This window comes from Caloenas nicobarica, chromosome 12, assembly GCF_036013445.1.
Source record: "Caloenas nicobarica isolate bCalNic1 chromosome 12, bCalNic1.hap1, whole genome shotgun sequence".
Lineage (NCBI taxonomy): Eukaryota > Metazoa > Chordata > Aves > Columbiformes > Columbidae > Caloenas > Caloenas nicobarica.
Genome location: NC_088256.1, coordinates 14,903,114 through 14,930,306, shown reverse-complemented (window position 1 = coordinate 14,930,306; position 27,193 = coordinate 14,903,114). Strand labels below are relative to the sequence as shown.

Genomic DNA, 27,193 nt, shown 5'->3' with positions numbered 1-27,193 from the left:
CTTTACTGACACTAGCACATGTTCAATAAAACCACTCACTTTTGCACAGAACTGGAAGAGAGCACTGTGCTCTGAACGGTAACCTAAGCCCTCTGAAAAGTAATCTCTGGCATCATTTGGATGAGTAGTTAACTGTAGAAGTGCTCCAAAGGTTGTTAAGCTTTAAGTTTTATAAATTTAACTAAACCTTTGGTTCAACAAAGCATAAAAATACATGGAAAGCTAAGTATGCTACGCGTTAAGCCAGCTTTAACGCTGATTTAACACTTCACTGAATCAATTTCAGAAACTTTGGCAGTGGATCCTGCAGAAACCTATGACACATCTCTCTAGATATTACAGGGCTGACATTCCTCATGGGTATGGGATTTGACACTAAACTATTTGCATCTTCTGAATTCTGTTCAAAAGGAAATGCAGAAACAAGCAGCAAACACTATTCCTATGATCTTCCCCCCTTGTAAGCACTGCTGTCAGAAATAATTGTCAGAAGACTATGATAATTTGAAATGAATACTATAAACCCAGGAAAAGAGGGAATATCCCCTTTGATCAGGCTACAGATGCTGTTCGTGAGCATTGCAATTACAGAGGAATGGCTAGAGAACTGGGGAAGTCCATCTGGGCAGAGATGAAAGAAAATAAAAAAAGGAAAGGAAAATAAAATAAAAAAGGAAAAGGGAAAAGAGCAAAGGGAAGAAAATCCCAATGCCATGGTTCTAACACAGCACAGGGGCACGCTGCAAAACAGACAGCAAGGGAGTTGGGCCAAACTGGGGAAGTTCTCTGCAAGGAAAGGTTACTTTGAAATAAATGTTGGCAGCCGTAGCATAATTACAGTTTACTTGTGGGCTGCCCCTCCACAGAATATACTCTGCATGTGCTTAGCAATAGTGTGAGGTACCAACAGCTCGGCACGTCACAGCAATGAAAGAACCAGCACAGAAAAGACTGACGTGTCTGCCTCTGCAATAGCACAGCAGCCTCTCAAAGCAGTGATAAGGCTGAAGACGTTCAAAGTCCTCATATTTCTTGTGTGTGCCTTAGGAGGTGTTTTGTAAGACACAGAAGTGACCAGGACCAGCTCGGAATATGGCTACTGATTTTCAGTACTTTGATATCTGAGTTTCATGAGAGACTCGATGGATCTTACTAATTGAACTGAAGCCAGTGTAGTTCAGACGTCACCTCTGAAAGGTGGGTCTGAGGTGCTGGCCACTGAGGCCAACAATATCACAAAAGGTTCAAGAATGGACCCAACTAACCACTTTGAGCAGGTATGATACCTCCTCCAGCAGTTACAGGAGCAGAAATGGCTTCGACCTTGCTGCTTGGCAAAGCAGAGGATCAGAAAACCCAGTTCTTTCTATCACCTTCAAGTTCATGAGGAGTCATTTTAAAACTCAAATTAAAATTAGCCCTATGAATTGTCCTGTTCCACGTCTCATGAAAGCATAACTTGTTGAATCGAGCCTCAGAACAACTGAGCTTTTTGAGATTTACTGATATCCTCGCAAAGCAGCGAGCCTCACTGCAGCCCGCCTTCAGCTGCACAGCTGAGTGTAACTCCCTCATATTCTCTCTATGCTGTAACAAGGCGGCTGTGTGGCGGAACAGCAGATGGGCTCGTTGCCACAGCAAAAGTTCTGCGGTGAAACTACCAAAACCCTCCATTTCAAAATCTAAGCAATGTCACGCTGGATTATGTACAGCAGAGAACAGGAGACAATGCAGCTGTTGATTCTAGGTCAGTAATGCTCCATCTCCTCGGTGATATCACCCCTGATTTTAAAGTAAAGATTTGTCATTTTGATTTAAAGCTGCCCTCCGTACATATTTCCTACCAGCAAGGAAACTATCAATTCAGAAAGTCTTCTTTGCAGGGCAGCTGTTTCAGTTATTTAAATTGCCTTCCTCTTCTGGGCCTCAGCTGCCCATTCAGAAGACAGTCTTGGTTTACTAGAACATGCCTTGCCTTTTTGTTCAGCTTGCTTGAAATGATTTGAAGTGTGTTGGTCTTATATTCTGTGGAGGAAAAGGACAAAGGCTGTTGCCAGACTGGATTTTCCAGTCCATGTTGGGATACTCTACAAGAGGGACAGATGTCCATCCAAACCCAAACCCAGCCACTGCAGTCCTGCTCGCTTTCGAGATGTGGTCTGAAATTAACCTGGTGCCTCATTCACTGTTAACATACCGCTAGATCGAGCTCACCTTCATGGTAACAGTGATTGTGCTATTTACATTTGCTTTGTGCAGCCAGCCTTGCTTTATCACACCACCCTTCTGGGAGCACAGGGATGAGGAATCCTGAAAGAGAGCAAAAGATCAGAAAAAGAGGAGGTCAGGTGAACTGCCTCCCATGCAAAATTCCCCTTGGACATAAGGGATATGTCTGCCATGGGAAGCAATACTGTTTTAACTACAGCAATACAGTAACATGTAGTATATACGTGTAACCTACAGCTACACCTATGGTGTTACCATAAAAAATTTCCAGGTTATCTCTTTCCAAGAAAGAGGCAAAACAGACTAGTCTGAGTCACCTTTAAAAAGAAAGGTTACGTCTACACTGATAGAGCTGGACAGCAATTTTGCAATGAGGAAATGCATGCTGGTTCTTAGGCAGCGTTTCAAAAATCCGGGGAAGAAGGACATTTTCAAAATGGTCTGTTTGAACAGTTGCAAAATACAGAACTCCAGACCTATTTAGTCATTTCCTTTTGTATAAATCAACTCTACATTTTAAATTTAGGCAAAAACCACTAAACCCCAATAGCTGAAATGGAACTGACTCGTTTCACATTTATTTAAAACAAAAAGTTTCAAGTGACCCAACCAGGCTGTTCTTGGTGCACCAGCTGGGATTCACACCTTTACTCCTGTCCTGTGGTCCCAGAAAGGGAGAATGGCTCTCCATCCATACCAAACCGTGACCTCCGCTGGGGAGGGAGGGAAATGAGATCCCAGTCTGATGAAAAACACTCACCCTGGGACTTCCAGTGACTCAGCAGCAGAGGCGGACCTGGACTGTCTGACGATGAGCTATGAAGGGACTGGTTTATATCATCTCCTGCATCCCAAATGGCAGGTTTTCACTCTTTTCTTGTCAAACTTCCAATGACAAAGTAAATTGTCTAATGCTTTATTTCCTTGGGTAAAACTGCCCATGATTTCTCCTCCATAATGGTTCACATTTTTTTCATCAAGAGATTTCTTTTACTTGAATTTCCATTACAGAATTCTAATGCAAATGCTCTGTCAGGAAACTGTAACAGAATCCTTTATATATGGCCTTGCCAAAAGATATAAATGCCAAAATATCTGCCAAAGCACTTGGAATAGTCTTCTGTAACCAACATCGGTAGCTTCACTTGTTTGAGTATTCAGGACACTGACCAGAAGAAAAAGGTCTCCACCAAATTTTGATAGCATATTTTTGTCCTTTTGCTTTTTCAGAAGCATGCTGATAACATACTGCACAGCTTTGTCTGCAGCCCGAATTCGATATTATTAAAGAGGTAACACTCAAGTTAATGACATAATGCAAACCATCAACACAGCCAAAAAAAATTAAGGCCAAACTTGAAAATACATTTCCATTTAGACCTGAGGTGCACTGGGACACGCACAGCAATTGTGAGAAATGTGCATGAAACGGCCCCTAAAAATCTTCAGCTCCTCAAGAAAGAAACTCCCTTTTTCCTCTGTAAGTTCCTCAGCAGCAGCATCTTGGTGCCACGTGGATTTTAAACAGCTGGGCTAAACTCTTCCCACCATAAATTAAACCTTCTTAACATCTCATGTGTGAATTAATCTTCACATGCTACTTGAGACAGAAAAATGCTACCCCTTCCTTTTGTAGCAAATGCGATATGCACAGGGAAATGTGGCATCTGCATCATCCAAACTGACCATCGGGTTTGAGATGCCCCATTTGTCCAGGGCTGCAAATCTTCCTGCAATGAGCTGAGCACAAAGGTGCCAGCTTCCAGAGGAAGAAAACGCCTTAACATTTGCACAGTATATACAGAACGGGACTGACACTCTGTGAATATAGTGGGGGAAAAGTGAGTGATCAAGAATTGTTGGTTATGTGGCAGAGCACAAAACTTTTGAAGAGGAAGATCCCGATATCGCTGTACAGCTGAAAGTGAAATTGCCCTATTTCACTCTGGATATGAAGAATTTAACTTAGTAATTGCTTGGCTTCCTTTTTTTCTCTCCTGCTGCTGCACTGTTTCAAGCAAAAAAGCCATAAGAAATATTATGGTTAATCTTCCAGAAAATTTATGAGACTCTTGGCTCCAAGAGGTTATCTTGTCATACTTTGAAAATAATCACTGTCTCAGTTTTGGTCCCATCTTCACCGTACGAAGCATCTTGCAAGAAAACCACTCCTGGGAACTGAATTCTGACTTTGCCTTGTGAAATCTGCTTTTTAATAGATCTTAGAGTGGAATATGTTAAAAAAAACCCCTCCTTACCTCATCCTTTTCAAAGTCTTCATCAATTTCAAACACATGGCTTGGAATCTTGTCTGGCCTAAAGGATTTGCTGAAATCACAACACATTTTCATTTTTAATGACTGGGAAATGAGAGTCCTTCAAGCCAGCACGTGGATGCTGGATCCAGAACCAACAGCCGAACTGTGGACTACAGAGTGCAGCAAACTGTCCTCCTGCAGAAGACAGACTTCAAGAGACCTACAGCCCCTTACAGCTGGAGAAAGCTAATTTCTGAGTGCATTTCATGGAAATTAAGCACAGGCAGTATGTAATTAGCTATCTCCATATTAGCTGTCTGATTCTGCAGTTTTTGCTGACTTGTAATTATGCAACACAGAGATGCAGCAGGCTGGTCTATCTTCCATCTTGCTACAAAAGAAGCAAAGTGAAACCACAAGGTTACTCACAAAGTTTAATATGATTTGATCAACAGTGTTGCCCCATTGGTGCCTTCCTTCCCTGTGAGATCCTCAGAAGAGACTCATTCAGCCAATTAGCAAGAAAAAAACATTGTATAAGCTGTTGGCATATGAGCAGTCTGAGCAGTGGTCCAGACATGCATGGAGAGCAAGAGCAGAGCAGGCGCCGCCACTGAGAAAATAACAATCCAGCAGAAATGTGAGATGTGTACGCCCGTCTGAAAAAGCCAATTCGCTTTGGAGCTGGAATCGCTGGCACAGCCCGGCATTTCAGAGCATATAACTCTCCAGCCAACATTAACAGCGATACTGGATGAGAGTGGTACAACTGTGACGAGGGGCACAAGGAGGATCTGCTCAGCACAGGAACCCCGTGTCTAGCACGCAGAGAACATCAGCCCAGGGGGACAATGAGGCTCCTGATTCGGGATGAGCAGACACTGCCAACAGTATTTATCCTGCCACATTCCCAGACTGTAGTCCGTCCTCATCCCAGATGGAGGGGGCTGTTTGCACAGCAGCGGGTAGGACACAAAGTAACAACCCAAGCTGGCAATGTTGTCAGTGTTTCCCTGGTGGAGCTGAGTGACAACAGCATGATAAGGTGAACCTCTGGCTCTCGAGCTTTCAGAGTGACATCCCTCTGGAGGGGAGGCTGCTTGTGGGACAGGCATCCAGAAAAGGGGCAGATTGTTTCTCCTAAGCCTGATCAAACTCCAGCCCTGTCACCACGCATTAGTATTCCAAGGGAGCGCGACACTTACCATGGCAACATCCGAAAGTCTCCTGAGTATTCCTCATACTTGTAGTTTACCACGTGCCAGTCTGAGCTGTAGGTTTTAATGCACTGAAAGGAAAACAATACGGTTCTTCAAAAGCTGCACCAAGCAAAACAAAACCATGCACAAGTCTGAAAGGTTGCAGACTGCTGGGTGAGATAAGCACAAGTGGAAAAGGTCTCAACAAGGTGCTTCACTCTTTTTGCATTGCAATAGAGAATTTCATAAGGAACCTTTTCAGCACAGAGACAAAACCACACAGCATCTGGCCTGCTGCACAGCTACTGATTTTGTATTTACATTGCTCCAAGGCTTTAAAAAAGGAGTAGTGACTTGAGAAGGAACTGTTTTCCAGAAAGCACCAATTTTCTGCCCTCAGAAATGTATTGCCTCTGACTCGACACTGACCATCGCTTGGCATTTAGTTCCACTGCATTTGGCAGGAGTGATCCTAGAGAACAGCACTTCACAGAACAAACCCGGGGCACTCGAGATGCCTGGGGGGGCTGGGTAGTCCACTCCTGCCCTCCTGCATGCCCACACCTTGCAGCTCAGGCAGGCGGTGCAAATCCACATGCCTTGTCTGCTGCGTGCAAAACCCACTGGAAAGAAGCACCGCACGAGGTATGTACGAGAACTATCTTGTGCAGCCAGCCTGCCAGTGACTGGTGGTTCCCACACAGGAAAAACTAAGTGATCTGCAACCTCACAGCCCACAAGCTGCAGCAGAGCATCTTGCCTAAGGCAGAAATTGCCGAAGGCAGGTGTTGTGTAGACTTTTGCTCCCACCTCTTTGACAAAGAGAGACTGAGCTTTCTTTAGAGCGTCTTCTGGCACTGTAGACTGGACAGTCCTTCTCTGTCGACTGATGACTGAGATCTGCAGGGAAAAGTAGAATATGGTTTCAGTGCTTGATACTTCAGGGCTTGATACTTGCTTTAAATAAATGTGGTAGGCCCAAATCGCCAGTGGGACATTTCGGTTTTATGTGTCAGTAACGCAGCCAAAACTAACATGTGGTTAACAGTGGCAATTTTCCAAGGTAAGCAGGACTGGAGATGAGTGAGCCTCAAACATGAGAAACAGCCAGCACAAACTCACAGATACATCTTCGATTGGAAATATCAGCAGGTCCCGGAGGGGATCACTGTAGATCTGAACTTTGCGTTGAAGGATCACGTTCTCATAGTCCAAGGGTTCCACCACTTTGGTTTTTTCCTGCAGGAAAAATAGAAGATGATAAAATGTACATATATATATATATATAAAATAACTAACATACTGTTCTTAATTTAGCCTGACAATTTCAAACCATTACCTTGTTACCGATGGACTACTCGTTAATTCAGCAATCTGATATTCACGTGATGCAAGTAACCACTGATGTGCTTGTTTTGCAGAGAGGGAAACGAGGGGTTAAGTTATGTGTGCCTGGTAATAAGCTACGGGAAGAGACAAAGCACTGTGCTGCTCTCATCCAACCACAGTCTCTAATTTCTTAATGGAGCAAGAAATCCTCCTGGACAGGCCACAGTTTTAACAGCTGCAAGTTTCAGCATCTTTATGTATGAGCAGCTCATCCATACGGCTGAGAAGAAATATGACCTCCCACCCTGGCTGTGCTCAGCTCAAAGCTGGTTTTGCTGGAGGAGCTGATGAGAGTAGTGTTCTAAATGTGCTGCTGGCGAGATGAGAGCAAGTCGGCTGCTGTGACCTCCAGAGCAGGGGTCTGACCCCGTGGAAGGAAGAGCAGCATCCTTCTAGAGAGGCAGGGAAGCCCTATCCATAAATCACACCTCAGCCACAGCCAAAGGCTGGAAAAATCTGGGGCCTGGTTTTGCTCCCAGTTACATTTCTGGGAAGCAAGAGAAACTTCTCCAAAATCCTTGGAGTCACGAGTAAAAACTATTAGGAGAACACCATTACATTCACTATTGCAGACTTTTGTCCATGTTACTAGTCCAGAAAACAGAACCTAAAAAAAAAAAAAAAGTGAGAAAAACATGAACTTCTGAAGTAGGAAAATGTCATCTCAGATGCCCAGCCCTAGGCTTCAGATTTCATAAGCAAGAGCCAGGCACTTAGCACTGCACTTGTGAAAATTAAACTTTACATCAAAACCAAACCCATCGCTCTGTATAAATAGGAATTTTCATAATAAAAGGGGAAGTAAATTCACATACATCAACTTTGCCTTGTTTTGAATCTTGTCCAAAAAGGCTGTCGATGCCTGGCTTTGCCACAAGCAGTGTTTATGAAACCCTCCCAGCAGCCACGTGATGCCAGGATGGCACGTGCCCCTGGAGATGACACCCTGGCAGGACAGTGCCTGGGTTCTCCACTCTCCAAAGAGGAGCATCAGATGCTTCCCCATCGGCAGCAAACTTTACCTCCCAGCTGAATGGTTTTGCTGGGATGAAGTGTTCACATAGCCTGTTCCCTGAATTAAAAAAGAGACAAGTACAAGCTCTCGCTGAAGACAGCAAAACCTGCAGCTTGAAAAAATTAGTCTGAAATGAGGATCAAAACCTCAGTACCATGTAACACGATGGGGTAAACAGCCACACCACCGAACATCCAAACAGCTCAATATTGCCCATGACATGCGAGATAAGCCAAGTAATCAACATTACTCTTACAAAAACCTTCATAGCCAAAAGGTTTCTGGGGCTCTGGGATGCAGTAAGGTTTTCAAGCCCTTGCCAGCAAATGTGAGCCAGGGTTTTGCTTTAATGGCAGCTGAGCATCTCCTGTGTTGAAGTGGAGCTGGTACTGGGACTTTGGGGAGGCAGTTTTCATGCGAGGGGTAATGGCCCCAGGCAAGAGCTATTTGAGGATGGCCATGTTTTAATCTTGCTTTAATATTTTTTTTGAAGATTGCAGAAAACCTTTGAATGGTGATATCTTCTTATACACCAGCACCTTAAAAAAAAAATCAGAGCATTATAGAAAAAAAATTTCCTTTTTTGCCATGGTCTGGTACATGGTAAAAAGAGAATAAAAATCCAAGGTCTCTGGCAGACCTGGATGGTCCATTGGGCTGCAGCAGTGGAGGCAGCATCTCTCTTAGGCTGCCTCTCGCTTTTCTCACCCAAAGGACCAGCCCCACTGAGCAGAGGCCATTCCTCTGTCCCTGGTGCACGACTGGTAACCTTCTCTTACATTTTGAAAGCAAAACTGAGATGAAAGCTTTTCCCCACAGCACTTCAGAAATGCAAGGCAGGTACCTTTCTCACTGTGTTTCCCAGGACTGCATCCCAGTGACAGAATGACATCCCAGCATCTCTCAGCATGGAGTCTTTGTGCAATTAAGGCCCATTTTACTAACGCAAGTGATGCCTGGGTCCTGTGCAAGGCTCTGGGCAGAGCAATTTCTGCATAGCCTTTTGCTGAGCACCTGCTCTGCCATGCTTCTGGCTGTCCACAAAGAAGCTCTTACTCTTGGATGGGGAAAATGTACGTTCTACCCCAGATGGTTTTGCATTCAAAACGTCTCTTTTCCATGTTGCAGGTATTCAGCATGGATTAGCTCAGACACCTGAAACAGTTCCCTCTTTAATGACTCTCTGGAAACTTTGCTTTACTGCTCACACAGTCTTGAAAGAAACCTCACAAGCCTCAGTGCCATGTCAGTACCAGCAGAAGTTCTGCAGCTACTGCGGAAGAAGGCCACAAGATCACCCAAGGAAAGACAAAGGTCGTTGGCAGAGAACCCGCGCTGGGTGCCAGGGGGGCCAGTGCTGCTGTCTGGCTCCCCCAGCCACCGGGGCTTTGGGGAATGGGGTGGCAAATGCTGCCAGCCTTGCTGCATGTGGAGCACCTCTTGCTCCTACATCCATAGATTCAAAGAACAGTTTGGGTTGGAAGGCACCTTCAAAGCTCAGCTAGTCCAACCCCTGCCATGAGCAGGGACATCTTCACCAGCTCAGGTTGCTCAGAGCCCCGTCCAGCCTGGCCTGGGATGTCTCCAGGGATGGGGCACCCACCACCTCTCTGGGCAACCTGAGCCAGGGTCTCACCACTCTCATTGTAAAAAATTTCTTCCTCATGTCTAACCTGCATCTCCCCTCCCTTAGTTTAAAACCATTATCCCTTGTCCTTCAGTAACAGGCCCTGCTAAAAGGGCCAGAACCCGAGCTGCACAGGAATCTCATAAAAGAGACCATCTGAAAAATAGAAGTCTCTAAAAATCCAACAGCTAGACAGAGAAAAAGGACCCATTTTCTCTCAGTCTCATGCTCCTTAAATGCTTAATTGAATTTGGTTAATCCTCTGAAACACCAGTCTTATGTCAAGATAACACCGTGCTTCTGAAAATTTGCCAAGCTTTGCAAATTAATGTGAATTAACAGGACATTCATGAGCTGCTCTCCCATTTGCAGGTCTGAGGCCAGGTATCCCCAAACCTCAGCCACCCCACAAAACCAGGCAGGATCCTACAGACCAGATGTAGGCTCTCTGCTGCCCTGTCTGATTTACTTTTCTCCCTGCCAATCCCCGCAGCAATCCCAGCAAAACTCAGCAGCCAGAGCTGGTCAAAGCAGCACCGTGAGCCTGAGCGCTTGCTTACACCAACTCTCCTGTCTTGCCTTGCCCCAGCAGCAGCTGTAACAGTAAATTAGATTCCCTTTAAGAGCCTTTCACATCACTATGGCATTAAATAGTTGCTTTGGGTACACAGAATTCAGGCCTTCTAATTACACAATATTTTCAGTCCTTGTTTGCAACATGGGCCAGAAACTGGGACTCTGTTTCTAAAGTTGTTCTTTTTAAAAATTGGTGTTTTGAAAAAATTTCTAGCTTTGACATCTCTCACGACCAGCAAGACAAAGTCCCGGCAGTGACCCTTGCGGGATTTGATGAGAATTAAAGGGCAAGGACTGAAAAGGATCCCACATCCTCACATGAGAGGTTTCAAAACCTGCACAGCACTGTCCACCACAGATATGCAAAGGTCTTTAAAATAACTCACTACAGCCCTTCCACTCTTGTGGATTTAGCGATCTTGGACAAACCACGTTGTGCAGGCCGGCGCTGTGATCTACTTCCCACAAGCCCGTGCCGAGACACGCAGCTGGTGGTCCAGGGAGCTCCAGGAGAGATGGACATGCACCTGCGGGGCTGCCGAGAGCTGCCACCCAGGTGGGCTTTGCAGCACCCACAGACAGGCATTTCCCCTCCAGAGCTGTTAGAAATGCCGTCCCTAGAGCTCTCCTTACCCAAGCTGTGTGATTTCCCTGTTTTAGCACACAGCGGGCCTCTGTCACCTGCAGCACCGCGTTACACCGGCTGCGCTTGCACCCAGCACGATGCAGCCGGGCTGTCACAGGCCACGACAGGAACCACGGCAATGTCTCTGAAGTGAAGGTAAAAGATGTAGGTCAAGCTGCTCGTCACCCAAGCAGCTGCTCACGAAAGGATGTGGCCTGTCCCCTGCCTGCCATCGGGGAAACACAGACACCTCCATCCACCCTGAACCGCACTGGCAGGGCCAGGCACACTCGTGTCCCTGCAAACAGACCTGTGGAGTAAGGAGGGAGCCATCATAAATATTTTTCGCCCTTTAGCCCACCCTCGTGCCCAGTGTCCCAATAGGGCTGGAGATAAAGCTTTGAGCCCTGAAAATGAGATTTCAAAGTCTTCGATTTTCTGACAAGCTTGGTTAAAGCACAGACCTCCCGGCACCCAGGGCTCAGCCCCGCACTGCCCTGTGACTGCTGTCACAACAGCAGATGGTACCACCAAAGTCATTATGAAAGCAGAGGAAAAACTATTATCCTAAAGCAATTAGAGTCTTAGAAACCACAAATTCCTCCACAGGGAAAGCCAATATCCAAGTACAAAGAAATGCTGCCAGTCCAGCAACAAAATCAACCCATTTCTGCAGGAAAAAATGAGCAGTGCTGCCAAAGCAACCCTGTTCTCCAGCACACACGCAGCACCTATTCAAGCAGGGCAGGCAGACGGGTGCACTGCGATGTTCCTCAGGTTCCTCCGACCTCTTGTGCAACAGCAGTGTGGGCAGGCTGGGGTGAGCTGCTTCTCCCACAGCCTCCGTGGTTCCAGCACCCCGAGAACACCCGGCAGCAGCTCCCAGCCCAAAGCACCGCAGCCCACTGCACAGGGATAACAGGGCCTGTGGGAAAGACCTCAGAGTGGAAAAACATAAATAAACACAATTTAAATCAAAAGATAACAGGAGAGCAGTGGACCCTCCCAGTTGAGCCCACTCACCTCTCTTTGAAAAACAACTGGTTCAAGCCCCGCACCTTAGCCTGTTCCCAAAAACAGGTGGTGTTCTTTCTGTCTCTCTGCTTCTGCCCTGAGGCTGCTGCTCCCTGGAGCACAGGCACATGTGGACCACGAGGAAAAGGGTCATCTGCTGTGCTCGAGTCCCCATCCAGGCTGGGTCACAAGGCTCCGCTTGGACCACGACACAGGCAAAACAACAGCTTATCTATTAGAGTAGCAACTCTCCAGCAGCAAGCAAGTTGGCTGGCATTTTAGCAGGAAATTCAGTGAAATGACTTCAAGAGAAACATGCCCACGAACACCAACGCAAGGCTCTGCAAGCCAAGTGCAAGCACAAAGGCCTGGCACAAGGAAAACCCCAAGTAAAGGTCCTTGTCCTCAGTGCCCTGCTCGTCCTACTGTCCTCTGCCAGCCCGAGCACAAACCCCCACTGCACAGAAACCACCAGAGAGGGTTTGAAGGAAAGGGTTAACAAGGGAATTACCCATTAACCAAAAGGAAGGAATCTTAAGAAGTCAGATTAAATTGTCACCTTTCTGTATCCATTTGCAAAGCTTAAAAAATTCCTTATATTTGCTTTATAAACAAGGGTTCACAATGGCAGCTGGAGATACTCATGTGGGGAAGTACGGGAAAGGACACGTTAAACTTTTATTGCCTGAAAAACAGTAGCCATCTGTCTTCTAGTGTTCTGCATTTGTATACCATACAAACGTGCCAATGATTTTACTATATGATTAATGTTTTTCTGAGATACTTTTCTCCCAGAATTACAACAAGTATAATCCAAGTGACGTGAATGTACAGAAAAAAAATCAAGGAAAAATGTTTCATTCGAGGACTTTTTGAAAGCAGCAGCCAAAGGAAAACTATCAGAAAGCTTTTGTATTTTCAGTCCTTTGAGGCTGGCTCTCATTTAAAACAATATCCAGAGCAGAAAATGGCAAACCTGACTGGTTTGGCTCTGCCTTAACCAATTTGTTGGTCCCTTTGCATTAACATGAGCCCCGTGTGGGCTGCCAGAGCACGTTTCCCATTGCGTGGCGGAAGCCAAGCCCAGAAAAAAGCTGCACCACGCTCGATTTTCGCTTCTCAGGGCACTCAGAGCCAGCACACACGCTTGCTGCTCCATCCCCACCCGACACTGAAAAACTTGCGGGCTCATCAGCACCCGGGACTCGGTGTTTTCTCACTTCCTCAGAAACGAAGCTCAACCCAGCACATGCATCATCCACACTCACAAACCAGCTAAAGAGACACAAGCGATCCGGATACTAAACGTGCTGGTTCTTCAGAGTAGCTAAAGAAAGAAGAGGAAACAGCCCAGACCACATGTACATACAGATGTATTGCCTCAGACTGTACAACGGTTCCCCAAAATTTAATGAGCATTTTACAGCCTATTTACTGCCTCATCTGTTGCAACCCTGTAATGCACTTCTGTGGAAAGCCTGGCAAAGCTTGAGTTTTAAAACAAATGCCAAAGGACCAAGTAGATGAAATACACTGAAAATAGGAAGCAAAGTCAGTCTGGGGAATTAAGAGCTAAAGGTGGGAAAAAAGGGAAGTGTACAACTACCCTTTGGACATACGGGTCACGGTCATGTCACTTCTAAGACTGGCAACGGCCCAGGGCAGAGAAGGGACCACTTACCACCACAATGCACAATCTGGAAATCCAAAGATACCTCACAGACAGCAAAGAAAACTCCTCATTTTTTATTTTGCTCATGAATTTAAGTAGGAACTGAGAAAACTCACTTGGCTAACTGATGGGTACGCAGAACTGAGGAATTTCTATCCATAGAAAATCTTTTCCAAGGCTAAGGATTCAAAGATCTTAGATCAGGGCTCTCTCAAATAGTGTGGTCTTTAACAGTTGTTTGTTTGTTTGTTTTTGAAATAGCACATTCGTGACTCTTCACTATTTCTGCCCCCAGTTTCTGCACTGCCATCTCAACCCATTTACATTCCCTAACTCCAGCTTGCAGGAAAGCCACAGAGCTTCATTTTTAAAAGCTGAGATTCACACTTAATTCATCATTCCAGGAACTCAGGCATGAGAAAAACAATTAAAAGTGGCAAACCCCGAGCTTGACTACCCAGCACCTGGAGCCACCATAACCCTGTGCAAAGCTGGAATAAAGTCTCTGCGCCCAAGATGTTGCATTCAAAAGCACAGGAGAGAGAAAAGAGGTGGAAACAGAAGTGGGGAAGGACGGGCAAACGGGGAGACAGTGTGAGTCAGTACACATGGCAGCAGTCACAACACGACGCAGCCTTGCTGCTGCCAAGAGCTTTGTGGGCTTCTCAGCAAAGCCACATTTTGGGAGGAAATCAGAAAAGAGGCAATGAAGCAGGTGACAAGGAGCTTGTGCCTGTGAGCCTGCTGCAAACCGAGCACTCAGCTGAGGTAACAGCATGGCCCAGGGCAAGATGCAGACATGGGCTACGGTAAAACCACAAGGATGAAAAATAGTCAATAAAGCTGGCTATGACCAGGCCCAAACTATTTTTACACTGCCCAGAGAGAAGGAAGTTTAAAAACACAAGACGAATGCCCAGACAGGAATCCTGGCTGGGCTGAAGGCACAAAAATGCTGAGCTTGAGACCACGGGGGAAACATCTGCACCTGGGACAAGGGAGGGAGGTGAGCTGTAGGATGGACATACAAACACACTGAGCATTTTGTGAAATGCCAAGGGAAGAACACCTCCCGAGGAGGACAAGAAGCAGAGAGAGGGAAGGGTTGCAGGAGCTGGTCCAAGGTGATGCAAGGGCGGGTGGGATGGGGGATATGGGTTTTGCTCGGCTGGGAATGGGGTCGCACTGGAGGCAGGTGAGCGGGGAGGTGACATGATGGGAAGTGGGGCTTGTGAAAAGGCTGGGGCTGTGTAGCTGCGAGAAGCGGAAGATGGGGACAGGGAGGCCAAGAGGTGACAGCGGAGTGGGTGTGCGCTGCAGACAGGAGAGAGGAGCCCCGTGGGCAACCAAAAAGTGATGAAGGATGAGGTGAGGAAGAGAGGCTTGACAAGGAGAGACTGGGTGCCAACATGGCTCAGAGCAATGCCCTGCACAGCTACCCCACGGGTAGCAACTGAGCAACTTCCAAAATAGCACCATACCTGACAGCTCCAATGTGCCTGTCCAGTGGGCATTGCCTGCTGCAGGACAGCCTGTCCTGCACCCCATTCCATGTTCACTCAGATCCTGCATCCCAGAGCAAAGCTGGCAGCACTACCTTGTGTGGTTGCTCATAACACACAGATGCACGTGGCTGCTCCGTAGCCCGGAGCAGAAAGATGAAAGCAGGAAACAGGCTTGCACCGACTGGACCAACACGGGAGCAGATCTATGGCACGTCAGCCCTCTGAGGGCTCTCCTCTCCCAGCAGCAAACAGGTCCTTCCTCAAGTGGCATGGGGTTCCCAAGGAGTTGCTAGGTGATGCCTTCAGCAGGGCACGCCAGCACCTCCTTTCTCCCCTGCAGTGCTCATGCTATACCCTGGAAGGAAACGTTTCCTCAGCTGCAGTCCAGGCAGGCAGGTTCTGCCTTCCTCACACCCCACCATCCCCACAATAAGCTGCAGGACTAACTTTGCTTCTTTCACACCCAGAACTGGGTACACAGGGCTAAGGGAGCCCAGTGGCTGGACAGCAGAAGATACAGCTGCAAGTGCATCATTTCCAGGGGCCTCATTAGATGGGGACCTGGGCGAGACCCCCCACACTCCCACCTCCATACAGGAGTTATGTGCCAGTTCGCATCACGCTCCAGCTCCAAAACATGGTGCAGACAGCACAAGGCTGCTGTAGCCCTCTCTCCCTGCTCTGTGTTAAGTGGAGATGGCTGTGTCTGACAGGAGCCCTTAGAGAAATAACAAGCCATGTGGCAGGGAAGGGGAGGATGGGTGCATAGTCCTGGCACCCTGCAAGAAAACACTTGCAGTGCAAATGACTCACGCTTTCCATCCGAAAGTGTGGAGCAAGAGCCTGTCCCCTCTCCTGCACTTCCCTCCAACCTGCTCAAGTCCTGTCCAAAAGCATCTCATTGACCCACACCTCCTTCCTCCTGCCTCGATGGCCCCGGGTAGCAGCAGAACCTCATCTGAGCACTAGAAATGGCAGACTGGGTTCTGGGTATTTTGTAACTCGGATATCTCCTTTCCCAATGGAATGCCCAATTGTCTAGTGGTAAAGTGTTTGCAGTTATCAGCTCTGTCTTCAAGAGTGGCATAGCATCAGCGCAAGACCCCAACTCGGAAAAATAGTCAAAAAATTGATGTCAGTGTAGACATACAAACGTTTACCTGTCATTACTGCTTAGGCCTGGCAAATAAAACTAATTCAGGCCTTGAAACATCTTCAAACTGGCATTGAAATTACAGGAAGTCAGGATAATCAGTGTATGGCTCTTCGTTTCCCTTCCACTTATTTAGAAGTGGACTCCACACTTCACAGCCTTTAGCAGATCACATTTTGAAGCTTAGTTCTGCAGCCATGAGGGCCAGGAATGCTGTTTTTTCCTGAAAGCTTGAGATTCTTGCATAATCACTTAAGCAAAGGAAACAGCCCTTAGAAAGAAGCCACATCGCAATGAAGCAGTGAGAGTTCCCAGCCAGCCTGTGAGCAGCCCAGGCTGCCACTCCAGCCCATGTGCACTTCACCTTCGCACATCCCCTCTGAAAATGATGCCCTGCACAAGTGCAGAGTCAACACGAAAAGCCGCATCAGGGGTGAGTGGTAGCTGGAGCCGTGGCCCATCTCTGGCATAAGCACACACTTGAGGTGATCCAGCACCACTCCTGCACAGGGCGGTGAATTAGGGCAAGCATCTGAGATTGCTTTCAGTACCCTTGTCTTCTGTGCCCTGACCTTCCTCAGGATCACCAGGTGCTTCTGTGTGAGAAACAGCTCAGTACAGACTGCCACAGCTTCTCCAGTCCCCCAACACCACCTGAAGTCCTGTGTGTCCCTGCCCACACAGGTACAACCTGGCTCAAATCCAGCCCTTCTGCACGGGGAGCAGAGGGAGGGATCAGCGCATCTCTACGTCAGCCGAGCTGCACCTGCATCCAGCTGAGCATCTGCTGCAGAGCATGAGAGGTATGAAAACACAGCACAGCTTTGATTTTCTCCTCTGAAAATAATAGCGTTAATAGAAATTGGCAGAAGGGTACTGGTTTCCATGGGACAGCTGAATTTCTGCCAGATATGAGTTCTCAAAACATTCTGTAAGCACAGGCATGCTAAAAAAGGAAAATAGTAATCACAATGACAATAATACATGTTATTTATATAAGTTCTTAACTGGAGCATCCCAAAGTGCTTTTCAGATGTCACTGGTATTTCATCATTTATTTATGTAGTATCAGTTTTATATTTAGCATTCAGCTCCAGAATAGCCAGCTTCAGAACATCTTAAAGCAATTAATTGCACATACGTAGAACCCCTCCCTTTCCTGCCTGCTCTTAAAAACTTGTTTTTCACTCAAGAAACCACTTGCGCACGGGGCCAAGCCAACTGCGCAGCTCCTCCCCGAAGGCGAGCAGGCGAAACGCTCCTTGGCTTCGCTGGGGCACGAAGCAAAGCCAGGCAATGGTGAAGCAGCTTGCCCAAGCCCATACAGCAAAAAACAGAGCAGGAAGTCATAAGACGGTTTTGGGTTGCCTCGGCAATCGAGCGAACACACCCAGCAGCAAAGTCAAACCCCAGAGATGTCAGGGGTGGTTTAACCAGCTCAGGAAGTTGATTGTTCAACCCCCATCTCTGCTCTGGCTTCGGGCTGCAGGCATCAGCTGCAGGTGCAGACGGCTGCAGTGGCTGCAAAGTTAAAGTCTTTTCTCCCCAGTAAATGCAGGAGGGCCTGTGGACGGGCTCTGCGATGATTCAACCCACTCACAGTCAAAATGCTGCTGTCGACAGAAGCACCTCAAAGTTTCCCCCAGATGAAGATGTCCATGCAAGCTCCAACATTATGCAAAGGGACAAGGAACTGCTGAGGGCTCCCCAGACACAGAAGAAAAGGCAAAACTGTGAAGGGAAACCTGTCTGAGTTGAATGCAACTTTCCTGGATCCCTAAACTGCCACAGAAAATGGCTGTGTTAGCAGCTGGGTTTGCCTGAAAACCAGCTTTGTGGGCATTCAGCCCACCCCAGCCAGTATCACCATCTCCCTCCGAGAGATGGAGGCTCCTCTCCCAGCCGTGCCTTTCCTGCCTGCCCCTATCATAAACCCAGCCCCTGCCAAGCCTCTCACCGCCCTGTGCCCTCCACCCCTGTCCAGCTGGCACAACCCTTCCTTCAGGTCCCCGCTCCAGCCAACCTTGTGTCCCCGAGGGCCAAGCCGCAGGCTTGGCAGAGCCCTGGTGGGCATGGGGCCAGCTGCCATCCCGAGCCGCGGCTTCTCCAGACCTGCCAGAGATGTGCCTGGCTCCACACAGACACCGCAGTGCAGCTCCAACACACATCCCAGGCTCCTGACCGCTGCCAAAATACAGTTATATATAAGGCTGTTACAGAGAGCAACGGACAGCACTTTGACATGACCAGGTCCTAATATTGCATGGGAGAGATGTTGCCTTTCTGGCTGCACCCGTGCAGCGTCCCTGCCCTGGTGACGAAGGGAACGGGCTGCAGTGGGGATGTCACCCTGCACAGAGCCAGAAGCAGGATGAGGTAGCAGGGAGCACTCTGGACCGAAACAGGCAGGGTCTCCTTCCGCACACTCCTCAGGGACAGCCCTGAGGCAGGAGATATTAATAGGGGAGAGAAAAAGTTGCATTTCAGCAAGAAAGAGAGAGGGGTGAGAAAGGGGTCAGGAACGAGCAGACCTGACCCCATTAGAGAAGCAGCGGGAGGCAGGGAAAAGCTGTGAAGGTAAGTCAGGGCCGTGCTGAAGCAAAGAGGAGCCAGCAAGGGAGAGCTTTGATTTGTACTTTTTAACGGAATGAAAGAGACAGAGGGAGATGGTGGCAGGGAAACATACTCCAGCATTTCTAAGATGATAGCAATGCCCACAAAGGCATGAGACTACTCTATTCTTCCTTGTACAGAATAGGAGTGAGGAGGCCAATTAACCAAGGAAGCTAAAGCACACGTCTACCCCGAGCCTGGCTGCTGTTCAGCTGCTGTGTGTGACTGTGACTTGCATTCTCAGGCCACAGAAATGTCGAAAGCTTTGTATAATTTTGCATCATTAGAGATAACAAATCAGCGTGCAAAGAGCTCTGTGAAGTGCAGTAAGAACCACCAGGCTGCGTATATAAAAGGATGCTAAAATATGCACTACAGCAGGTAGTCCAGGTCCAAATGCTCCTGGTCCTGGGGGGGCACTCCACAAAGATCTTTAGATAACTGAAAAGGCTGAAACAAAGCCTGAGAACCATCCCCTCAATGGATTTTGAGTGCACCAAATCCCCAACCGCATTGCTGGCATTAGCTGCAGGCACCACCACCAACCATCTGTTCCAGGCGTTTCGCTGCATTGACGGTGGCAGGCTGGGGCAGATGCTGTCAATGCAGGGACACCTGCATTTTCATGACACTATCCCTGGCAAAGAACAAACCACTCTCAGCCCTGCCCAGAGAATGATAAAACCCCAACAACGTAGCTAGCAAAATGTGATAAGAGGTATATGCACACGTGTGTAAGGGCTGGATGCTTTACTCTCTTCCTACAGCTTTCCTATAATGAGTTGGAGGACATGGATATTTAAATGATGCCTTGGGAAGGACAAGATTTAGTGCCCATCAAAAGCCCCTAAAAACATCAAAAAATGGACGTATTGACTACAGCTCATCCTATAATACCCATTCCTCAGTGCACGGGCGTGTGTGGAGGAGCTTCATCTCTTCTGGACTGGGCAATGGTAGGAGACATGCCAGACATTTGCTAAGTGGCCCCAAATAGCAGCACAGTGTACTCAGGGCCTTGCTCCTCTCCATAAAACGACGTGTTTCGCCCCCTGCACAACCGGTGTGTGCTCAGGCAGGAGCAAACGCAGCCACTTCCATGGCACGTGCTGCCACAGCACTCAGCTGGCACGGAGCTGAATTCATCTCCTTACAGCACACGAGCCCCCAGTCCGGAAAGCACGTGATTAATTTCAAGAATGCATTTAAGTGTTTTCTTGAACAAGTCCTTGTGAGCAATAATCTCTCCATAAGCACTTCCACAGAAGTCACCCGAGCAAGCTGCAGTGGCCGACTCCAGAGGCAGCCTGCCACAGCGGGCAAAACCTGCCCGGGCTGAACCGACAGCAAAACTCCCACCCACTTATGCAGGGGCAGAATTTCCTCCCATGTCTTATACAGGTCTCTTTTTCTATGTACATTATGCAAACACAGCATATTGACTACACCCGAGGGAGAACATGCATAAATTCCGTGTCTCTCTTGAGCACCGAGATCACTACAAATGCTGCATATAAACAGTCTTCACATTGATCAAAGTGAATTTAGCTTATTAAAAGATGATTCTATGCAGAAAGCTGATTTCCTCTGCATGAGTATAAATTCAGACATTAATAATATAGTTTAAGCTGAAAAAAACCCAGAGAAAGTACAAAATGCCTTTTTGCCTCCAGTAAAAACCTTCTTAATATCACTGGTAAGGAGCTTTTTATCTCCTGTTTTGCATCTGCCTGAAGCTGAGCCACACACACAAGCCCAGCCCAGCCAGGATCAGACAAAACCCATCTTCTCCTGGCACGCTGCCCCTGGTCTCACAGTGCGGTTTCAGGGAGCACATCCCACAGCACCACATAACACAGGAGGGCAGACACTTGGTTTGAATACCTCTGTATGGCAAGAATCAATGCAGTTGTTTGCAAGTAGAGGTTCTCCCACACTGCAATTGCTGGGAGTTCTTGTGCTGGCAGATGAGTGGCCGAGGGCTGTGAGCATGCCTGGGTGCCACCAAGCTGTGCCTTTGGGTGCCACCAAGCTGTGCCTTTGGGCGCCTGGGGATGCACCACTGGGCTAGCTGACACTCGATGGGGACAAATCCTCTACAGCTGCTGCTTCTCAGATAAGATGCTCTGGGTCTGCATCCTTTGTAAATCTCGATGGCACAGCAGTAAGTGTATCTTCAGTTAATCTGTACATAAATGAACTAAAGAAAATCCAAGCTATTGTGGGAGATTTAAAATTGCCACCAGATGACTAGATTTGGCAGCACTGTGGGAAAATGGATTGTCTGCATTTTGTCAAGTGCTTGCTCCTCTGATCTCCTATCTCCCACACATCTTATTTCTCTGTTATGACACAGAGAATGACACCTTTGGAAAACTTGCAACTGGCTTGAGATACAGCCCTTTCCTTGCAGGGGCCCAGCCACTGCCAAGCATATTGCTCCCAAAGTGAGAGGGGAGACACAGGGAGGCTCTGGCTCAGCCTTGGCCTTACATGCACACAGGGAAACAAGTGACCATCTGCAGCTGATTCAGGCTCTGAGGCAGAAAGCAGAGCCTTTGCTATTTTCCTGGCAGTGTCACAAGGCCAAAGATTATAGATCTCATTCACATGCACATGTGCAAAAGCAAAGATGGGGTGAAGGAGAGGTGCACAGGCATCTCCATCGGACCAGCGGACCACACACCAGATCACACGTGTGCATCCTCCTGGCAAGTCCTGAGCTCCAGCCAGTGCCTCGGTGCAGGTTTCTCCTGCCTTGCCAGGCAACTTTTCCATTGATACTCAGCAACATCCCAAGCGTGGAGAGGATGAGAGGAGGGAGGTTGCACTGAAGGTCTGAGCCAAAAATCACCCGGGTCTATCTACTGCCAAAGATCCCTGGCTGCTCTCCTTGAGGCCCAGCCTAGATATTTCTCCCATGTACCATCACCACTTTTTGCTCTAGCTCTGAAGTTGCACTTCTAACATAGTATGTTACAGTTGCTGCCCCAAGGTTTAAGCTGCAGGTAACCTCTTGGTTAGGAATAGTTTAAGTTATCACACTTAGGCTTTGACTGTTCCTCTCCTTAACCTAATCTAGCAATTTTCCTTCATCTTTTAGCATGTCATCCCACCTGCCAACTTAATTGTTTTGCTATATTTGTCTGTTTAAGTAAACAGTGACCTTGGCTGTCAGTTATTCTGCCAAAACTCCATCCATGAGTTACAATCACTAGCACACATCGAGGACCATTCAAAGCTGAAATTGATACAAAACTGCCCTACAGCTTTGCAAACGAAAGTGCACAGAGAGAACCAGGGTTCGCATGCGCTCTGGCTGCCTGTGGCACCCCCGGCTCTCCCAGCTCTGCTCTGCAGGGCTATGCGTGTTTTCAAGGAATTCCCATTGAACTCTTTTTCCTCGCCAAGACCTGCCCTCCACAGCCTGTGAACATGATGCAAGGCCAGAATGACAGCCGGGATGCTGGAAACACCAGCACAGTAAGAGGAAACAAAAGAGTCCCAAGCGAAAGCAGCATTTCATCCTTCCCAATCCATGGGGACCTACATGCTCCTGAGCTCCCCACCACAGCCCACGCTTACTTTCGCTGCTACAGCTCCTCATTACAGCTCTGCTTATACCATGACAGGAACAGCACTGACTGCATCCTAGCAGCTGGTCAAACTGACAATGGGTAGGACCTGGGTACCCCTGGCCACCTTGGAAAGGGACAGCTGCTGATGTCTGACCACCACCATATGCAACGCTCCCCTTTCACAGGTACAAAAAAGCAAAGCTCTGCCAGAAGTCACCAAACTCCCACCAATTTCACTCCAGTACCAAAGAAAAGTGTAAATATTCTTCTGGTGCTAGACAAGCATAAATGGAAAACCAGGAACAGAAACAACATGCCATGAGCTTCCCTGCACCTGAAGGACAGCACTTGCAGAGCTGCATCGCACCAGACATCACACTTGCTCAGGTTGGCTGCACAGGAGCCCAGCGCTCCTGGCTGGAGATGCATCTTCTTCGACACACAAATTATGGCTCCATACAAGCTGACCGCTTCCATGACACTAAAAGCTTTCCTCACTAACACATTTTCATTTATCACTGACTACAAACGGCTTCTTACTCCAGACAGTTCCTTGTCTCAAGGGAGTGCCTTGAATGCCCAAAATGCCAAGCTTAATCTATACACTGGAAGAGCCTTACTGAAATGGTGTGCTCTGGTACACACAGCATGAGCTCTGCTCCGGTACACACAGCATGAGCTCTGCCCCTCACTCCTTCATCTCATCCACACTCACCACCACAGATTCTCATGGTCTCAGCTACAATTTTCCACTTACCAAGCACCAGCCTTTGCTCCCCTAATATCCATCAACCAGTCCCTGTCTCCCAGGGGCACCAGTGAGCTCGGCACTGCCCCAGGGTGAGGCAGAGCTGGGACTGCAGCCTGCTGGCACGCACCTGATACCGGGAATTTCGGTGTCCCCCACTCTGCCCATGGCAAGGAGGGTGTAGACAGGTGGGCGCTGTGCTCACGCCATGCTCCGCAGCTGCCCGGCTCATCAGTGCCAAGGCTGAGCCTCGCCTTGGGAGCAGAATCAGAACCTAAGGTTCTTCAGTCTCTCTCTCTCTCTCCATCATCATTTCCTGGGATGCTCTCTCCACCCTCCTAGCAGCCAGCACACCAGCACAGAGACATCCCTTCCTCGCAAGGACGATGACCTGGTAGATGGAGAGGAACCACCTTTTTCTTGGAGCAACTCAGAAAGCATGACTCTCATCCTTAATCACTGAGGCCAGCAAAAGTGCCATCTAAGACAGTCCTATAAGCTTATGCCACCTCCTTCCCCGCTCCTTGAACACTGCAGTGTCTTATGGCTCTTCTTTGTGATGCAGAAGGGCTGGGATTTATCCCTTACTGCTGAACTGTCGAAAGCAGGAAACTCTGTCAAGACCTAGGAATCAGAGACACCTGTCCTCACCCTCCTGCGGCGCTTGGCTGCAAACACGCTAAGCGGCACAGCAACTCTGGGGGATTTGCCTGTCAGAAAGGGAGAGAAGTTGTCAGGGACAGTGTGGGCAATGAAACCCTAGAGAGGATCAGAAAGAGAGCATCTGCTGATGGGTGCTGGACTCTGCTGGCTCCTTTGGGTTGCTGTCAGGGTTTTATTTATTTTCATCTGCAGTCCCACCCATCCCTTCCTTCTCTGACAGGAGGCACCTGGCATCGGTACCAAGTAACCATTTGCCTGTAGGATATCAAAGGTCTTCAGGTCCTATACAAACAATTTCATTTTTAATGAGAAGTTCCATCAGCTTTTACAAAGCATTTGTTCCTATGCATTGTTGATGAAAGAGGGAAAGCAAATCACACTGAAGCCTGTAAGGATCCCTGAACAGCTGCATATGGGAAGCAATAACCATGGCACTAGGAAATTAGGCTGATTATCACCATAGCTTTTTCTCAGCTTTAGAAATCAGTACATTTACAAGAAAACTCTGTTTTTAAAAGAGTTGTTTAAAAAGCTCCATTTATTTAACAGCGCACACTGGCAGTAGAGAACTAACAGGAATTATTCATTGAACTTATACTGCACTTTCCGCATATCCCATTGACTAACCTTCCATCAAAGTCAAGGTCAAAGTTGATTACATGCTAGAGTAATTCAATGAGCAACACTGAAATACATCCAACAAAGCCCAGGGAAGCTTTGGACTGACCCCAGCCTCCACCCAGGGTACAGCAGCTAGTGTTTGCACAGCTGTGAGGACAACAAAGACAACCTGCTGCAGCATCCCACATGCAGGGATAAAGCATGTGATTGTCACCCCAGACATTTGAGCGTGATTCCTGGGATACATCAGGCTCCCGGCTTATGCCAATGCCCACATCTCCCTCTCACCTTGCCAGGCCATGCCCTTCAATCCTGCCCTATTTATTTGCCCATTTTACATTGCCTGTACCCCAAAAAGGGTGAGCCCTGTTAACTGTTTGCTCAGTGTTCTACACAGATACTCAATAATTCCTGCTCCCACCACACAGGCACTAACTAACCCCAGGTGTGAAAAGGGCCGGCTCCCCGCGATCCCCACATGTCTGAACTGCCCTCAGCCGGGCACCGTGTCGGCAGGTGGCAAGCGGGGTAGAAGATGCGATAGTGTGACACAACACACACGGAGGGGAACCCAAAGAGCGAATTCTGCCCCTGTCCTGCTCTTCCCCACCTCAGCCGCGCCCTGCCCATCCCTTGCCCAGCGCTTCCCAGCCCCTACCCAGCCGTGCCCCGCGCATCCCCCGCTCAGCCCAGCCCCGACCTGGCTCTGCCCCTTCTCCATCCCCTGCCCAGCCCCTTCCTTTTCCTCTTCCCGCGCTCTGCGCACCCCCTGCCCAACTCTGCCCCCTCCCCAGCCGCCGCCGCCCGTGCAGCCCCGCACCGCCGCTCCCGCGGGCCGGGAGCTGCCCAAGGTACCGCCGGGCCGGGCTGGGCCGGGCGGGGCTCCCGGCCGCGGCGGCCCCATCCCCCGAGCTCCGCCGCGCTCACCAGGACGAAGGAGCTCCGCACCGCCTCCGAGACGCTCTGCCGCAGCTCGGCCGCCGTGCCCGGCTTGCTGAGCCGCTTGGTGAACTTCCTCACTTCCGACATGGCGACATGGTCCGCGCCGACCGCTGCGGAGCCGCGGGTGCTGCCGCCCTCCTCCCCTCCCTGCCGGCGGGCGCGGCGGGGCCGGGCCGGGGGCGGGCGGAGCCGCTGGGCGGGGACGGGGAGGGCCCCTGCTCGGTCCGCCCAGACCCCCGGCCCGGCCCCGCTTTGTCCCCGCAGCAGGTGCCGCCCCGGGGCCGCTGCCCCGTGCGCCGCGCTGCCCCGGACACCCGTCCTGCTCCGCACACAAAGGCCGGGCTGGGGCTCTGCGGGGGCGGGCAGCAGCCCCGGGGCACTGCCAGACCGTGCCTGCTCCGGGAAGGTGCTCCCCGGACCCACCAGAGCTGCAGGGGCTGCTCCCTTGGTGGAGCTCCAGGGACGGAACAAGGGCAGACCGGTGCTGGGGCTCACCCGAAGGCAGCCAACCTCTGGATGCGGTTACTAGGCATTTATAACAACACTACTGCGAGGAGGCTCGGTGGCAAACGGGGCACCAGTCCATTCGGACTGGTGGTCTCCATGCAGCTCTGCCCAAGATGTGTCCTTGCTGTATAAGCTGTGTTCGTGTAAGGCTAAGCTAGATCCAGGACAAGATCTTATTACTAAGCACCTCCAGCCTATCGGGTTTGCTAAAGGAAAGCACTTCGATTATAGAGGCCGTGGTCCCATTTGCTTGCCTGACTACAAAAGCAAGAAGGATGTGGAAGGAAGGTTCCTTAGGACTGAAGTTAGTTGTTAGTCCTTGTTACTTTGTCATTATACACTGTTTTTAAGAATGTTGATTTTGAAATTATAATAGAGGTAAAGAGAGCCATGAGTCCTTTATGTTTTGTACATTAAAGCCTTACTTTTAAAACCTTTTACTTGTTTTATTGTGTGCTGTGTCCTCACAGCAAGATACTGAATTAGACAGAGTTGCCATACTCTTAAGGAATTTACACATATTGTGCCATATGGCTGATTAAATATTATGTACCAGGACCTGATTGGAATTACAGGCATGCTGTAAATCACACAACATATAGAGAAATTGTTTCAATTATGAAAGGAAATCTGTAGAGGATAATGAATACAGCTATTATGATCCAAACCATTCAAAATGTTATTTATGACTTCTAAAGCACGCAAGCCAGTTATTGTTCTGCTTTTTAGCAGTTCACTGAAGGGACAGCAGACACCATTTCATATTAAACGGCGCTCTGATTTTTTTACACCAGAGGCAAAACAAATTTAAAAGTTCATTGTTAATTATGAAACGTCTATTAGATGAGGGACAGAGGGAAAAAAAGAGAATTTATGAGCTGGAGAATTAGCATTTCCACCAACACAAAGCTTTTCCAAATCTGTCTAAATTAAGAAGCAAAAAACCATTGTGAGGCACAACTCCAGCTGCAGCGCACTGACGTTCTCCTCCTTATCCCCACACCCATGCGCACTCCTGCAGAGATTTTACCAGCCACTTCAAACTGCCACACCGCACAACTCCAGTGATTGCACTGCGACAAACTGGGCTGTACAGGTAAGTAAAATCATTCAGTCTCATTCACCTGGTTGCAAGAGAACAGGTAACGCAATGATGCTTGTCACAGAATGATGCCTGCTGGGGAGACGCCCGGCCCCCGCGGTTCCTCCGAGCAGGCTGGGCACTGCGGGACAGCACACGCCAGCACAACACCAGTGAC

At 48.6% G+C, this 27,193-nt stretch overlaps 1 protein-coding gene across 6 annotated transcripts in view; it reads right to left on the bottom strand.

Moving 5' to 3' along the window:
* DOCK11 (dedicator of cytokinesis 11) overlaps positions 1-25,563 on the bottom strand; it is an 87,799-nt gene extending 62,236 nt beyond the window's left edge. For 5 of the 6 annotated variants that reach the window (XM_065643639.1, XM_065643642.1, XM_065643640.1 and 2 more), the window contains exons 1-6: positions 25,413-25,563; positions 6,809-6,925; positions 6,497-6,586; positions 5,693-5,775; positions 4,488-4,557; positions 2,215-2,310 (exon numbers count right to left, since the gene is read on the bottom strand). In XM_065643639.1, coding sequence (XP_065499711.1) covers positions 2,215-2,310; positions 4,488-4,557; positions 5,693-5,775; positions 6,497-6,586; positions 6,809-6,925; positions 25,413-25,514 — 558 coding nt within the window. In that variant the 5' untranslated portion in view covers positions 25,515-25,563. Of the gene's footprint in view, positions 1-2,214; positions 2,311-2,989; positions 3,067-4,487; positions 4,558-5,692; positions 5,776-6,496; positions 6,587-6,808; positions 6,926-25,412 lie in introns of those variants that run through there. The other variant, XM_065643644.1, reaches the window with a different exon arrangement.
* Between the last annotated feature and the right edge of the window lie 1,630 nt (positions 25,564-27,193).